The sequence below is a fragment of the Xiphias gladius genome, chromosome 10 (assembly GCF_016859285.1).
Source record: "Xiphias gladius isolate SHS-SW01 ecotype Sanya breed wild chromosome 10, ASM1685928v1, whole genome shotgun sequence".
Lineage (NCBI taxonomy): Eukaryota > Metazoa > Chordata > Actinopteri > Istiophoriformes > Xiphiidae > Xiphias > Xiphias gladius.
The window spans coordinates 15,801,061-15,818,085 of NC_053409.1; the positions used below are offsets into that span (position 1 = coordinate 15,801,061).

The 17,025-nt window shown below is 42.9% G+C and overlaps 1 protein-coding gene across 2 annotated transcripts; it reads right to left on the minus strand.

Annotated features, from left to right (window-relative positions):
• Nucleotides 1–4,159: 4,159 nt before the first annotated feature.
• Nucleotides 4,160–16,940, minus strand: e2f2 (E2F transcription factor 2). 2 transcript variants are annotated; one of them, XM_040136618.1, is made up of 7 exons: nt 16,125–16,940; nt 9,933–10,032; nt 8,616–8,835; nt 7,962–8,123; nt 7,724–7,838; nt 7,167–7,362; nt 4,160–6,123 (listed from the first exon to the last, which is right to left on the minus strand). In XM_040136618.1, exons 1-7 carry the CDS (start codon nt 16,398–16,400, stop codon nt 5,849–5,851), a joined length of 1,344 nt encoding a protein of 447 aa, XP_039992552.1. In that variant the 5' UTR covers nt 16,401–16,940; the 3' UTR covers nt 4,160–5,848. The 2 variants fall into 2 exon arrangements, with proteins under 2 accessions (XP_039992552.1, XP_039992551.1); XM_040136617.1 differs by having other exon boundaries at nt 7,167–7,365.
• Nucleotides 16,941–17,025: the final 85 nt, after the last annotated feature.

A 17,025-nucleotide genomic window follows, 5' to 3' on the forward strand; every position in this document is an offset into this window, starting at 1 on the left:
ATTTGGGTCTGGATCAAGTGCACCTTGATCTTCTTGGCTGAGGCTCCAAAGCTCCTTCTGCTTCCCTCTCATCTCATGAAAAGGCATTTCGTAATTGAGGGAGGATTTCTGGAGTGCCTCCCCACTGACCTTCTCCTGAAATCATCTGACAGAGTCAAAGCAGAGGACAGAGTGCATCCCAGAGGTGGAAAAAACTACAAGAGTTGTGTATAGAACATAACTCCGGCATGCCTGGCATTGTCAAGCCTGTCAACTCAAAGAGAAGAGGTGTACCGCTGAACCTTGCCTCGGGGGGAACAGTGATACAATACACCATGAAGTGCAGATGGGTGGTTTTGGAAGCAGCATCAAATACAGTGGCTCCCTTTGGTTTTACCACAAAACCGCATATTTGCCTACATTAGCTTTATAAAGGGAAAAGAAAAAAATGGCCTCACTTTGTGGTGAAAGGGTTTTATCTATCCTTTTTAACTACTTATTACTGCCGCTCAGTGAATGGTGCAGAATGGACGTCGTGTTTTAACTGTGTGCGCACTCACAGTGGGACTGTGTTTATATTCACAAAGATAGACAAACTCCTTTTTGTGTCACAAGTCTCTTTGCTTAGCAAATAACTCAGACACACCAAAATGCTTAAAGGAGTGGTTATCGAATGTGACCCTACTGAAAGCACAAAGTGAAAATTCACTGGAGACCAAACAAATGACTCCCGTGTTTTTTTCCATACAAGTTAAGGCAACACACCATTAAAAATATGCACTAAAGTCTCCAGAGGAAAAGCTGGGAAACACTCTCTCTACCCTATTATCATTAAGAAAAAAATGCCTACTCACTTCAGGAAGTGAGGACACGCGACAAACTCCAAACAGTGCAGAGCTTCATAAATGGGCTTGGTGACCCAGTTTACTAGGGCCTCGTTCACTCATTGTTTCTTATCGCATGCGGGTATGTATGGCACCAGGACATTAGTCAGGGGAAGAGAAAAACAGATATGAATGGACACAAACAAATTTGCATTTGGATAAATGTATATGTTTTATTATCCTGATATATGTGCAACATGTGTGCCTGCAATGCTCATTTTGCATGCGTTCATTTTTGCATGCATGTCTGGGCTGATGTAATGCAGAGGCTTGCTGTGTCCCAACAATACCCTCCTTCAGTTCCTTTGCGGCCCCTAGTAAAGAAGCAGAGCCTTTGTGCGTCTGCCAGCCCTCTAGCCTGGGTCCCGTTGTAAAACTGAGCAAACCGGTCTGCTCAGGCAATGAACTAGCATATAGTGGAGAACACAAGTCCAAGGACAGGGAGGGGGGAGAGACGAAATGGGGAAGTGACAGAGGAAAATAGTTTTGGAAGGTGGAGGGCGTGTGGGAGGGGGAGATGCACAGCACGGGGAGGGAGACAAAGGTGGAATGCCGGAGAAAAGGAAAAAGAGATAGAGGGAAACTTTTTCGTCTGAGTACACAAACTGGAGTGACTCACTTAATGTTTTCCCTCCTTGTCTCCACCCTTTTCCTTCCTAAACACCACAAACTGTACCTATTCACTGTCATTTCCCTGCTCTCGCCTGCCAATGCTGATGGTAGTTTCCCTATTTATTTCTATCATCAACAAGGACTTTCTTTCATTTTTTCTTCACGCCATTCTTAGAGCAAAGTCTCCTCATAGCCTGCGAGCGGTGATGTCTGGTCTGCCGGGAAGTGAGGTACACCGAATGCAGCTTCTCTCTCTCTCTCTCTCTGACGCACGCAGCAGCAGTGAGGGCAGAGCGACGTCTTCCACTAAAGATTACAGCTGCCAGGATTTCCTTGCTGCTTCCCAGCATAAGTTCCACCAACGACCTTCCCCTGAAAAATCTCCCTCTCCCGCTCCACTCTGCTTGTTGACTCAGCTCCACTAGCTCTGCTATCAATTTACTACCCCTGTCAAGCCAGGAGGCCCAGGCTTACCGTAAAATACCCCCTCCTCTGTTTAACACGGATGACTGAAAATGGGAGGACCGGAGAGAGAAAGAGAAAGAGAAAGAGAGAGGGGATTTGATTTATTGTTGAACAGTGGACTTGAGTTTCCCACTGGAATAAGCATATGAAGTGTCTTGAACGGGACAGGGCCTCTATTGAAAATCAATCACCTCAGGAACCTGCACAGCCACACCATGAATTAGTGCTGGGAAACACCTCTGATGCAAAGGGGACTATGTAATTTTGTGACAACTTCTGCTCTGGAAAAATACGTTATCCCTGGCTCAGTGACTGCACAGTGTCAGTCCACTGTCATGTCTGTCGTGTGGGGTATGGCTTCTCAACTGCCAACATACCTGCCCATTAACCCCACCCTCGGAGAGACATTCTCTCCAGCATGCCTGTTTACCAAAGTGGGTATGGCAGCAAACAAAAGTTTTCCAGCCTGGGCACAAGTAGTCAAACTTGTTTGTGATTCATACACCATAATAAATGCAGTATTACGTAGGTTTCACAATGTCACAGCGTTGCTCGAGACATTTACTACGAATTCTGGGAGCAATTAAATTCATATTTTCTTGGAGCTATTCCTACCTGTTGAACAACTTCAATTTATCCATTTAATTTCTGCTTTAAAAAACTGCATAAAAATTTAAACCTGTTTAGACATCTATAGTCATATTTTGTGCCAGAGTCAGTTCAAGGCTTTCAGTGTCTCTAATTGAGATTGTATGTGGCCCTAAACACACCAACTATAGTCACCAATTTTTCCCAACCTTAATGAAAATAATAAGACCACTATGTGTCCTGTAGCTTTAAACAAGGACATACAATGTTCTGGCCGCAGGTTGGTTGCTGCTCATTCACGAGCTGTCACCTTATTTATGCCATGTCAGCACGCAGAAAGGCATTTAAGTTTTTGGCAAATTAAGGGTTCGGCTAACAATATTTACTTCAGTCTCTTGTTGTCACGGCAATTGGTCTGAAGGTGTGATGTAACACAACTGAGGTTCTCTGTTGTTTAGATAGCATGTAAACCACACAGTCAAAGGCTATGTGTGTGTATGTGATGTTAGTTTATTACCTCATATTAAACACATGCGCTGTTGTGCGCAACATCTGTTAATAGACACTTAAAACGAATATACATCTGATGTTGGTTCAGAAACAGGCAGACGCCAGAGTTTGTATAAAACTGGTGCAGCTGACCATGTGCAAGCAGAGACAGTTTATTTCACTTGCACAAGCTTAAGTCTTTTTTTCGCCCTTGCTTAAGCTCTGTTGACAACATTTAAAGTTTGTGGTGAGCATTTAATACATTTGTTTTTCCTCTTATCATACACAACCTTTGGAGTTCCAGGGTCGATACACTTTAGATCCTATATAAAATTACTTCAGGAAGAACTGAGCAAGCTCTTTTGAGCATACAGAGCCTTACATAGTTTCCTGAGAAAGGACATATGAGCTTAGTCATTCCCAAAGAGAAGTCGGTGAACACTGCATCGTCCTCTTCACCTTGTAGATAAAGAGATTGATCGTTGCATGTAAAAGAAAATTTAAAAAAAGTGAAAAACTATACCTGCATTTTCTATATACTTATTAGTAGATTTGTGCTATATTTCCTTGCAAATATCCGGAATGCAACACCATTCCACACTGACCCGCTGAACTTTGACCTCCTGCATGCCCTCTGCCTTTTGTGAGCTTCTTTCCAGAGCAACCAACTCACAAAGAATGATGGGTGGTTTTTGTCTACCTGTCTGAATGTGTTTATAGCTTCATCAGTGTCATTGTTGCTCTTCATGTCAACCCGTTCTCTCTCCTCAGGGAATGTCAATTCTTATTAGATCAATATCCTCAGTGGCCATACCCTTGCTGTTTATAGACAGAAAATTCTCCATATTTTTTTTATTTGAGCCTGTGAGACTGAGCCTTTATGTCAATGAATTCTCCAGTAAGAGTCAGGTCACATAAAGAAATACAATGCAGAGACTTTGCATTGTGTAAAGCAATGACTTCTAAGATGGATGTGAGCCTAAATGTACAAACACAACAGTTGTTAAGAAATTGTTTGCTGAGAAGAACTAAATTAAAAAATTGCAACAGACACTACAGGTTCTTGACATGGAAAGTAATGAAAATGGAGCACAATTCCAAGTGTAAACCATGTCTTTAGTATTTATTTAATAATTTCAAACAGACCACACAATATTACAAAATATTAAGTGCTCCATGTCATACAAAAAACAGTTGTGCCCTCTGCAGAAAGGACAGCATCAACTTTCAAATAGGTATAAATACAAAAACAAATTATGTACAAATACCAGAAAAATAATGCTCATTGAAAAAAAACTACAAATTCTGAATTCACATTTTCTAATCTACTATGTAAAAATGCACACACAAACACACCATGACACCCATTTCCCAAGCTATCAAATACACAAACAAGCACACATTTTCAAGTTTTGTTAGGACAGGTCAGTTAGCTTATCTCTGCAATGTAGAGGGAAAGCCAAAAATACATCAGCGTGGAATTCAAATTTCCAAATGTCTAGAACGTCTCAAAAAACATTTGAAAGATAAAAGTCACAGCTGCCCTAATCTCGGGTGCAGAAGAACATGTGGGAAAGCATTCATGGGCCTAAAATCCGAACAGTTAAGATAAATTCCACATTGTTTCTGTAGCTTTTTAATCAACAGACTTCATTTATTTCAGAACAAGTAGAGGAAAAAGAAATTGCCCCTCTAATTAAACCTTAATTACATAAATTAACTGACATTCCACCAAACCTGCAACACAGATGCTGGATTTCATTCTTTTGGGTTATTTCCTCAGAAATACATTTGTAGTTTTACAAATTAATAAAAATCCATCAATTAAAATCAGCTATGAAACTCACATCAATAGGGGAGCGAGTAGTTTTGAAACAAACCTTCCAAATCCACAAGTGAGAGTGTGAGCCTCAGACAGAGATTGTATGTGTTCAATGAGTACCCATTATCGGGTCATCAACTCTGGCTCTGGGTCCAGTATCGGCTGTCACAACCTGCATAGTTTGGTACACAATGCAGCACCAAACAGGCACAAGGGTTGACATAAAGCTTCAGGCAGGAGAGAGCAAACCTGATTAGACAGATGCAACACCGGCACCTTCGAAATCAGCTGCATGTCTAATATCTATGGTCACGTTTCACACGATACTGTATGTTCAGGCTGTAGATGCTAGTGGATCTACAAGGACTGGTATTAAACAAGTTATTCACATCTTGATTGGGTCTATGATGAGGATATACTAGGATACCCACAAACACACCCTGTGTATGGTTCTTGATGGCTTTACCTTACTCTCATCCAGTGATTGAATCCTGTAAAGCTGCATGGCAGTTAAAGCTGACATAATACAAGGCTGCCCCCTGTGGGCCAAAGGGTGGCACAAACATTTAGACTTTGGAAACGAGGAAGAAAAAAGTTCCTGAGTTGTCACATCATAAACACCGCTTGATACTGAAATGTTATCAGATCTTTTGCCAGGGATGTGATATGCATAATAACTCCCGTGTTTGTATGGTTACAAACGTTTTTCTTTGTAGCACAATCTGAAAGTGTGAGACAAAATCCAGAACAATCCCTGCTTTTTAAACAGTGTTTTCTAATGGTTGGCGATTACGCACATCAGTGTCAATCTCAGCCTCACCCATCCTCCCAGCCTGAGCGTTCTTTACATTAATATGTACAATTGTGTTTTCTACTTTATTAAAATTAACAAAGGGGGTAAACGCCCCTTTGGAATCACTGACATTAAGACAGGCATGGCAAAAACAAAGATTGATGGCTTCATAGTGTAATATTTCCTACTTCAAGAAGGCCCTCCTTCATCTATACCTCAGCTCTTCAACAGATCCCCAAGATCATAGGTGTCAAAGAAATCTGACACTCCCTCGCCATCCTCCAGGCTCCAGAGGTAGTCGTCATGGTCCAAGGGTGGAGAGAAACTGACAAAGGGGGTGTTGGGATCTGGGGTGAATGAGGCGCCAGGAAGCTGGTCCTCCGTGATCTGGAGCAGGCTGGGGGGCAAACCCAACAGGCCCTCTACGTCCAGAAGAGAGGAGGTGGAGGCGGCAGCCGAGGAGGTCGCTGGAGCTGCTGTAGACATGTTGGCTGTGTTTAAGCAAAGGACAGAGCAGGGGAGAGATTGAAATTTAATTGTGTGTGTCTGAGTGTGGGTTCCTACTGCAGAACCCCGCACGACAAAAACCTTTGGTGATGTTAGCTGTAGCTGCTGTACTGACAACAGCCTCCCTGAAAATCTAAACTTCCACTGTTAGTTCAAAACACATGTTTTTGCTTGACATGTCCTTTAAATGTAAAAATTTTAATTTTTATTAATTTCTACAGGTTTTAATTTTTACATTCACTCTTGTGATTTGCATTTGTTTTTATTCCTATCTTTAGAATTTTTTTTTTCATTTTTGTGTACATTAACCTTCAGTGTTTCATTGTTTTTTTTCATTTTTGCTATGTAATCAAACTTCAGTTGACTGATTAATTAAGAATGTTAATGGAATAGTTCAGAATTTCTAGAAAATGTGCTTCTTTGGTGTCAAATCTTAGATGAGAAGATCTTTACCACTCCCATGCCTGTGCATCAAGTATGGAGAGAGAGCCAGGGGGGGCGATTAGTTTAGCTTAACATAAAAACTGAAAGTTCAAAAATACGCCTACCAGTAGCTCTAAAGCTCACATATTAACACACTGTAATTAACACGTTTGTTTAATCTGCAGAAATTTATAAATGTATACATCACGACTGGTACTTTTACAGCGAGTTATGTGCTATTACCATTTCTTATATAGCAAAGTTAACTCAGAATGACTCAGCCCGCAACTCCACAGCATGCAACCACTAAGTGTAATTTTGATATCTCTGCTTGTGTACAGATATAAAAAAAAAAAAAGAGTCAGTAATGTTAGGTTAGGCTAATTGCCTCCTGGCTCCAGCTCCTAAGCTAATGCACAGACATCGATCCTTTCATCTACTGCAACTCAGCAAGGAAGCAAATGAGTGTATGTTGCAAAATGTTTAAATGTTATTTTAATCTTTAAAAGTGCATGCTTCAAACTTACACCTCACATAGGACAGTGTGTGGCAAAAGCCAGAGTCCTACCGTATAGTACATGACCCTTCAGAAGCCCCAGCTTACATTCAGCAGCCTCCTCTTTGACGCCGTAACTTGATTGTGCCATTGGGGTTGCAGGTGGAGGGCCAAGGGGCGGAGGGAACTCCTTTTTAGGGGTGACAGCGCTCTTAACGGGGCTAGCATCTTCAAGACCCTCCTCTGGACACAGGTAGACTTCAATTGGGCCATTCTTACTCTTTAAATAGATCTGTAATGACCCCTGCTGTAAGGAGAAAGGGACACAGAAACAGATTGCTATTAGTTTGAAACACGTCAGACATAATACTTTACTAGTTACTAGATGCCATGCGTGTATTTTATTTATCTTTTGGAGAGTTGTTTATTTTGTATGTACAATTGTTGATAACCTGAATCTTGAACTGCTATCAGGGGTTATTCACTATTCTTGCCAAACTAATTTGTCTTGGAAACATTTAACGAGACTTTCATCCACCCGACAGCAATATTGACAGATGATGAAAAAATTTACATGGCAGTGCAGCGGCCTAGAAACTGAAAGAGGTGACAAGGAGGAAACAAGAAGGTCACACTGTAGATTTCAAACAAAGATGTACTCTCACCCCTGCTGTATCTGGCACCTCCAGCTTGGTCTCAGAAGGGGCCTTGACAGCAATGACTGTCTGTTCTCTGAGACTGCTGATGGAGCGGATGTCCTGGTACGTCACATAGCCCAACGTGCAGTGTGGGGTCAAGGGTAACAACAGCAACATATATTAAGTGGGTGTTTGCATGTGTAACCAAACACAGAAGAATTGCAGTGGAAATGTTGTTAAAGACAGAGATGCATGTAAAGGATATCTCTGATTGTCTTTATATTCAGTGAGCTGTTTGAGCTGTGTGGTGCTGGAGTGAATCAGTTCATCCAGAGATCTCTCTGCTCTCTCCAGGTCTCCCAGCTCTTTTCTCAGGGCACAAGCCTTCTCTCCTCCACCTGCACCGCCCTCAAATACATCTCCAACCCTACGAGACCACACATAAGCACATAAACAGAAAAATGTGATGAGTTGATTGCATTAAAATGAGTGGAGAAAATTGTCTATAGCTGTCATAAAAACTCAAAACCAAGGGCAGACAATGTAACAGATAGTAAGCATTCTACATGGTGGCGATTCAATGTTGTCTAAAGATGTTGTAATGTCTAGATAGAGCCACTAGGTGGAACATAAGCTACGTGTGAGCAGGAATACATACACTGAGTTGTGTTGTGACTGTGTCAGAGACATGTTGAATAAACTCTGTGTTCATGGTGTTGTGCTGGGTTGCTTTTTTATTGAATTGTTCAGTAGTTCTCGCATGAAATGTCGATAAGGGGCCATGATCCAATTAGATCACAGAAAGTGAATGCATCTGAATTTCTGGCACCTTTCCCTCCACCTATGTCTTCCATTAGCTGGAATTTAAGTGTATTCCCATTCTGCATATTAAATTTCTGCTGATCCATTTTCTACTTACAGCCATTGGATGTTATTCTTTGATTTTTTTCTGATCAGCTGGACTCCCTCTAGGACGTTGGTGATGTCATAGATCCGTCTCTTCTGGACCTCCAGAACCTCGGTGGCCCAGTTCAGGTCAAGGACTCCGTCAGGAGACTCAGCAATCAGGCCCACAAATTTCTTGGTCAGCAGGCCCAGGGAGGTGTCGTACCGCGTCCGCTCACCTGGAGACTTTGGAGCTGAGGGCAAAGACACGGACAAATGGCACGTGAGAAGGGAACAATGTGTGACAACAGCATGACCACCACACAAAGCAGTACAGATATTAAAGCAAGGTGCGTAAATGCAGTTTTTTCTGAACTAATTTGAGTACTTCATTCATTTGATCATCTGACGCCGAGTAGTGATTCAAATACTTCTTAAATAGTATTTCAAGCTGTTGTCAACAGGGTACCATGAAAACAAACTATAATATGAATGTGTCAGTTATGATTATTCTTGTCTGGATGTGACTCATTTTGCCTTCTGTTTGACATTGCATTCACTGTTTGGAAAAATTCTAAACCCATCAATATTTTGTCCTCATTTCTAAAAATACTGTGCAGGGTATTTGAAATAGAAAAAAAAAAAATTACTAATCTCTAATGGTATTTTCTGCTGTATGCTGAACTGTCCCTGTCTCCCACATGAGGACTCTGTCATATTATCATGTGCAAAAACTTTGTCTCAAACAAATCCTTCACTTTTTAATCTGTTATAGGTCTAATAATTTGACAAATTTTAGTTTACGGGGCTCTTGCCTTCCTGGGACATTTAGTCCCTGTGCTGCTTTTCTCTGAGACGGTTTAGAAGAGCTTCCATGTTTTAAGATAACCATTCCAAAAGCCATCAAGCTGGCTTCTATGAGCATTACCCTGTACATTCTTCCAAACTGACTCATCCACTTAACCTCACACCCAATCCCATCCCCTGCCTAATCCCTTTTAGACTACCGCCTGGTACTCTCTCGTTTGTATGTAAAGCATGTTATTGGCTTTTTCATGTTGCTCTTCCTATAGTTAAATTGGTCTGTTGACCATATTCTCCTATTTTTACAACGTTCTGACAATGTTTTTTTTGTCAATGCCATTTTCCTGTTTTGATGATCCCATTGTGTCTCCAACTCTCCCTTTTTGTTCTGTTAAAAAAGAAGCTTGATTTGACTTAAACAGAAGCACTAAAGAGATGTGGTCGGCACAGATACCACCACTAGTATTGGTACACCTCTAGTATCTGCCCACGAAATCCACTACATTACACCTCCTCCCCTAACATCTGATCCCTGTAGAGTACTCACTCCTTGGACTTGGTATCCTGGCTGTGATGTTGCCTTTCCCTTTTGGCGTGCGGAACTCTGGGAGGTAAAGGGGGTCCTCTAGATCCAGCTTCCTTTTAGCCTAGATAGCAGAGATTTCATACACATTATAAATAACTGGAACATTTAATAGCAAATAGGGTGTTTCTTATGGGTGCACAATTTGGTCATCATAAAATTATGCAAATTGTGAATAATATTCCTCATGTGACTTCCTTCTCAGTCTATAGTCTGCTGGAAACAATCTGTCATGCTACCTACTTAACCAACCTCAGTGACTTTAAATAATGGCAAGTTAAAAGTTAAATTGTTAAATTGTGTGTAGGACAAGTCCAGCCCATCCATGAAACTCTGACATCAATGCTGGCAAAGGTGCTAAATAGGGGGGGTTGCTGAAAAGTGCCGTGTTGTAAATGTGCCAACAGCCCTCAAGTGAAGAAACAAAGCACCCCCCTCACACTTTCCCAAGCACTTCAAGAGTGTGTGTTCTTCTGTGGACGGAGCAGAAGGGGGGCGATCAGCCCTTAACCCACTGCCTACAAAACACCAGGAAATCCCTGGAATCACTCAATGACCTCTCCTCCCCCTCTCAAGCCTCCCTACATCCCCTTTCTTCTAAGGCTTAGTACGCAGGCTCTCCACACACACACACACACACACACACACACACACAATTACCTGACTGCAACGTGTCATACACTCTAAGGCCTTCAACTGGAAATACACACACACACACACACGACCTTTGGAAACCCATTACAAACATCTTCATGTTACAATTACTTTTTGCAATGACTTACTTCACGAAAGTGAAAGTCACGAGAACGCAGCCTCCCTTTTAGGATTAAGAAATTACCAACTGTCTGAAAAATTACAACTTGCGCAAACTGGCGACACCCTAACATGCAGAATTCCTGTCGGTGAATTGTCAGTGCCAACAAATGTTCATGGTAGACGAGAAAGTTTGCAGGGAATCAGTGGTCATTCCCCTCTTCATGCAGTGCGCCCACAAAGAAAACACTGGTGACTGAGCTAATGAGGCATGGGATTTTAACTCGTTGCACTGAGGCTGCTGGGTAATTTGTAGCATCTGGTGAGGGCCTCACCTTTTATGTATTCTACTCTCCTCCATGTCTCTTGACAAATACAACAATAATCCCCTCTTTGATACAGTGGTGCGTACGAAGCCAGTGTGCTGCTTTGGTTAATAGGTTTAGACAACTGACAGTTTTCAGAGATGTGAAAAGTGGTGCACTGACTTAACCATGTGTGGATGTGCCTGTGCAAGTGTGGGGATAATAAAGGCTGCCATTGTCCCAGTGTGCTTCCTGACATGTCCACCTGTTGACTGGCAACATCTAGAGCAGCATAGCAAGTGTATGTGCTGTTGGCGGGGTGGCTTTTAATCCCTACAGCGTACAGGCAGCCACACAGATGCTTCAACGGGACACAGAGAGACAAGACAGTGACCTGCTACTTCATAACAAAATGATAGCTGTTAGCATTTACTGGGAACTCTTGTGGGATCAAAATTTGAGTTTTTGTTGGCTCAGAGTCCTGACAGTAGCTGTCAAACACCAGGGGTCACAGAGAGGACTTAGATACTGGTTGGAGTGTCCACAAGCAGTGGCAGCTGCTCTTCTTCTCTCTGTTTAAACAGAGAGAATATCTGTCTGGTTTTACTTAACAGCTCAATCCCTAGTGTCTCAGCACAAAAATTCAGCAACGTTCACATTACACGAAGTGGAGCTTCGTAATTTCCGTGACCTAAATGTGCACATCAAGCTGCACTTTGTCTACATTTTCAGTCTTGTAGGTCTACACTTTAGAAGTCACAACCACAGGCATGGTAACATGCTGTAAGGGGGAACCAACAGTTTCACCCTGCAGCTGTACGGGTTAAGGTGGAGGCTTGAGTGCTCCTTTTTTGCATGTGGGATTTCTCTGGTGAGTCAACCATATTACGCAAACAGCACCTCATTTACTTGCTCATAGGCCACTGAGAGAAAAGTGCATTTTATAAAAATGGTAATTCATGGCCAAGCACACAGGCATGTTGCCAGACACACAATCATTTTAGGACCCACAAAACCTCATGAATTTGATCATCGGATTAATCATAGAAAGAAAGCTGTACATTGTGTACATCATAATTATTATAGTAAGCATGTTACTCAATTTAAAACAGTTCCCATGTAGTTGCTGTGAAGCAAGCCACTATTAAGGCCTACTGCTGTGAGAGGAAACGAGAAAAGCCTGACTAAACTACATTCATTGGCTGATTCCTGCCATCTCTGCCACTGTGATGAAATCTTTACAGTGGTGTTTCACACACAAAGTCACAGTCACGTGAAGGACTTCTGCTGCCGGGCCTCTCCTCAAACCAACAAACCTTGTCAGTCAAGCTGCAAGGGGCACTGATCCAGGCCAAGGGCAAGTTACAGTTATTCTTCAAATATCTACTCCTCTGTACACAAACCACCCACTACCACACCCTTAGGTAGTCAAAAGAAAAACAAGGGCTGCATTGCTGATGAGATTGTCAATGTGGCCCTCAAGAGGTAAAAGAGAAGGGTGGACCTGCCCATTTGGGCTGCTGCTTTGAAATGCAAAAATCATCCTACTGGAGACAATATGCTCCAGGGCCAGTGCCCGGGGCTGGGGTAAAACAAGGTGATAGAGAGGGAAGAGAGAGAGAGAAGAGAGAGAAGAGAGAGAGATTTTCTGTGAGTGCATACAGTTACCAATGTGGCCAATGTCACACCCAGGTGATATCAGTCTGAATGGGAGCTCACTACATGGGGCCCGAGAAGGATGGAACCAGAAGGTGATTCAAGACAGCACTGGAAGTTATAAGTGGCAGAAAGAGTAAGTCACAAAGCTGATATCAGTGCTTATGGGGTTTTTCAGATTGTGAACATTCCATGAAAATCTGAGAACACGTGACATAAGCAGGGAGCAAGTGGGACATTGTTTCTGGTGGGCGACATTATGCGGATACATCGTCTGGGCAAACTGGCATTTAGTTGTGGTACACATTGCTTGTTGTATCTGAAAGAGACAAATTCATTCATCTGTGGTGCCGTAGAGCATCAAGGACGAGGTTTGATGTGAAAGCAGTCGTCAAAGACAGAAGGGGCTCCCCTGAGCTTTGCAGGGAGGACTGAATCCTGTAACATCTTTATATCTCTATCAAGCTGAAAGGAAACAGAGAGACACATTATCAACAGTTTACACACCCGGGTTAAAACTCATTTACTGCAGTTAGCATGATAAATAAGTGAAGGTGAAATCTTCACAGCTAAAGTCAAACATTAACCTTTTCTTACAGTTTTTTCGAAAGCGCGCACCCCACGAGCAAACTCTCAAGTATGGGATTATGCATGACTGTTGTATAGATTTGTGTAGTTTGTTGGGACTTAAAGGAACTCGGGTTTTAATGCTGAGCCAAGCATCCTGTTCAGCAGTCAAGAAAAAGCTAGAAAGACGGTGATTATTATGTTGTTTAAGTTGAAGGAAGTGAGCTGTACATGAGGGCAACACTTCCTGCAAACATCCGACCCATGACTGAACATGCATATAAGCTGCTGTGTCAGCAAGTCGTGACAACACATAAAACTACATGACAATTAGTCAGTGAGTCAGACTCAACTACTGTATTTACTCTTAGTTATCCTTTTAATCATAATGTTGAAATCCTCGCATTGTTGGTTAAGTCATGTACAACTATTACTGCGCCCATTACCCACGCCAAAACTGCCACTTTATGTCCAAATAAATAAAGTGACTACATCCACTTGAATCATGACTTGGTCTTTTATAGTTTGTAAAAAATAAAAAAAATAAAAGAGGAAAAGGATAATTTGTTGACAGGTTGTATGAAAACTGAGAATTCTTTTTTTTTTTTTTTTTTGCAACGTCCATACCACCTGAAGGAGTGAAGCTCTGTGGCTGAAAACTGAACCCCAGCTTCATTTGGATACTGCTCTCTGCAGCTAAATCTCGGTATTTCAGGGGGAACCAGGGGGAGGCAAAATGTTCCAGTATTTGGGACTCGACCCTAAATGCCTCAACTCTGTATGTGGAGCAGGCGATAATTTAGAAATGCAAGTCTCTATTAAAGACCACAAAGCTCCTAGAAAAATGTCTTCCCACATGAAAAATAAGACTAAAAAGAGGAAGTTGTAAGATGATCATTGCTGAGATTTTTTTAAGGCAAGGAAGATGGAAAGAAGGAAAAAGCTTTAAGATCCTTACAGCCCTCTGTGTTGCTATCATTTTTTTTAGAAACTGGAATCGAAATGGTCACTAACTTTGACGTTTTTTTTTTTTGACATGAACAAGACACATATTAAAAGGTTTAAGCCCATCATCTACTCATAGCATAGACTTTAAATGTTTATGGTGGTTTTTTTCCCTCCTAGAAGTGAACGTTTACCTACTTCGCTGAACGTGCTGAGGAAGTTTCAAAATCATGGGACTCAGGGACTTTTGAAACTTGCTGTATAATTTCAAAATTGCATTACTCTTTCTCACCTCAATTTACCTCTCATTATGGGGACATACGCGATTTTTTTCCCCCCACCAGCTGCGACACGGTCATGTCCGTCCACGTACACCAGCCCTTCAAGTCACTCAAAAATAGCAGTGAATTTGGCACATGCATTTCTGTATGAATGCGTGTGTTGCAGAGAGGAAGAATTGTCACCACAATTATCAGTGTGAAAACACACTCAGCATACTGGCTTCTTATCTGCAACTTGTTACCATGGTCATCTGTATAGTAAAACCCTATCAGCCCGCAGCCAAGACACTCTGTATTAGTCTGGGCCAGTCATAGGCAAACTATGAACTGCTCTTAACGCTGGATTAAAAAGGGGGTATAACATTATTTTGTCTGAACAAAAAGGATCATTCTACCATGTGACATGTACAAATCCAAGAATACATGCAGGCATGAATTGTAATTAAGTTCACCTTGGCTTATGATAAGCCAGGTGGCAGCCGATTTCTCACTTCACTCATGTCCAACTAATCCTCTTGAAGGGCCCATTAGTAAATACAGGCCCAGGGGCTGGGGGTTAACGTGAGATTTGGAGACCCTGCACACACTCTAACCCCTAACCCCTTCAGCTTTACTGCACTTCAGTAAATCTGAAAGACCGCAAGGCTGGCTAGAAAGAAGACACCGATATAACAAACAGCAGCAGGTGTGGAGCACTGACACGGTGCTGCTGTGTGATCCAGTCCTCTCAGATCATCAAGCTTTTTCAAATAAACCTTCAGGAACGGGAAGCAGACTGTTTGAACGTGGCAGGAATACAGTTCATATTTCAGTTTACTTACATAAACAAATCACGGACTTGACTTTGCCGTCAACGCTTCTTATTAGTGTTTCTAAGAGCTCTTTCCCCCCTTCGCATACAGACACATCAGCCCCCAGGAAAACACAGCAGTTGTCCGGTTATGACGTCTGACCTCGACCTCCTTCATACGGTGATATGAACAGGTTACACAGGTCCTGTAGTGCCTTAATGACAGGTGCAGTCGGAGCAGCTGCCATATAAGCTGTAATCACAAAAACAGGCTGTCCAAGTAAGCGACGGCTCGGGAACATTTCTTCTCAAATTAGAGCTGATCTTTCAGTTCCCCAAATGACTTATAGAAGAGATAAGAAATGAGTGTAAAATGCTGTGTCTACATCAGTGTGGTCAGCTTGGTCATTGCCCCAGCATTGTTTGAATGTGTATCCCTGCTATGTCCCACTCTGGGGGCCACTCATCCTTCCTTTTCACCCCCCCCCCCAAAAAAAACAAAACAAAGCCCATCAAACACAAACTCATTCACAGCGTTTGGTGTCACAGAAGATGTCACTCAACTTCACATGACAGGCAAAGGGAGCACACTCTTCACACACACCCAGCAGCGGGCACAGTGGCTCCTCTGTGTGTTATCACGTCAAAACATATTTGAATGTGCCCCAAACTTCGCTAAACACGCATACCAATGGAAATCCATAACTATTCCGCCCACACGCAGCCACACAACTCGCCGTACTGCACACTGAATCAATGCTTCGTCAGTGGTGGAAAAAAAAAAAATGTAGTAGTGTAAATGTAGTGCAGGCTTGGACTTGCAGGGTGTGTGTGTGTGTGTGTGTGTTTGGCTCTTTACCGGCAGTCGCCCGGAGGACGATCTGATGGGCTTCGCCTCGGGTCCGTGGGGGGTTGAATACAGGCTGCTGGCTCTTTGTTCGGCAGCGGCGGTGTTGCAGATCTGGGTGAAGTAGCCCACCGGCACCGTGCTCATCGGCGGGCTGGACAGTCCGGCGCTGAAGAACTCGGTCTTCAGCCCTCCGCCGGACGTGACCTTCATTTTCTGCTGAGAGCAGGGCAGTCCCGCCGCCGGCCGACCCGATGCCGGCGAGACGCCTTTGGGCACTCGCATCATTTTCCCGAGTCCACCGAACGGAGCTGGATCGGCCAAGCGAAGGGAGAAAAGCGTGCTGTTGGCTCAGCACACTGGTCAATGCTCTGCTACGCCGTTCCCGATTATCCCCGAGCTGCTGCTCTTGAGGGCGTCCTTTAAAAATATACCTCTACCCTGCAAAATACAATTAAACGGGCAACTCATACAGCTGAAATAAGCCTCTTAAATTCAAAAGGCACGAGTTCAGCACGCAGTCCAGGAGTGTGTTGTCAGGACATACAACAGACTGGTCGGTCCGGTCCTTTGTCCGGTAACGAGAAGGGGGGCTCCCCGGGGTAACGAAGTGCAGCGGAAACCTTCCTTACAAGTTATAAAAAAAAATAGCTGCCTAAATAAATAAACAATTTTGACCATCCCTTATTTTAAAGTCCAATAACAGAAGGCTTCCTGGTCTCATTGAGATCGGGTTCCGGCTTAAGATCTACAGCGTATTGTGACCCCCCCCCTCTCTGATGCAGAATCCGAGCCGGTCTGTGACTCCTGTACATCCACCTCGGAGCTCCGCTCTCCATACAAGAGGACAAGAGCTGGCGAAGAAGAGCTTTCTTTTTTTTTCCTTTTTTTTTTACCGCCAAACTTGGTCCCG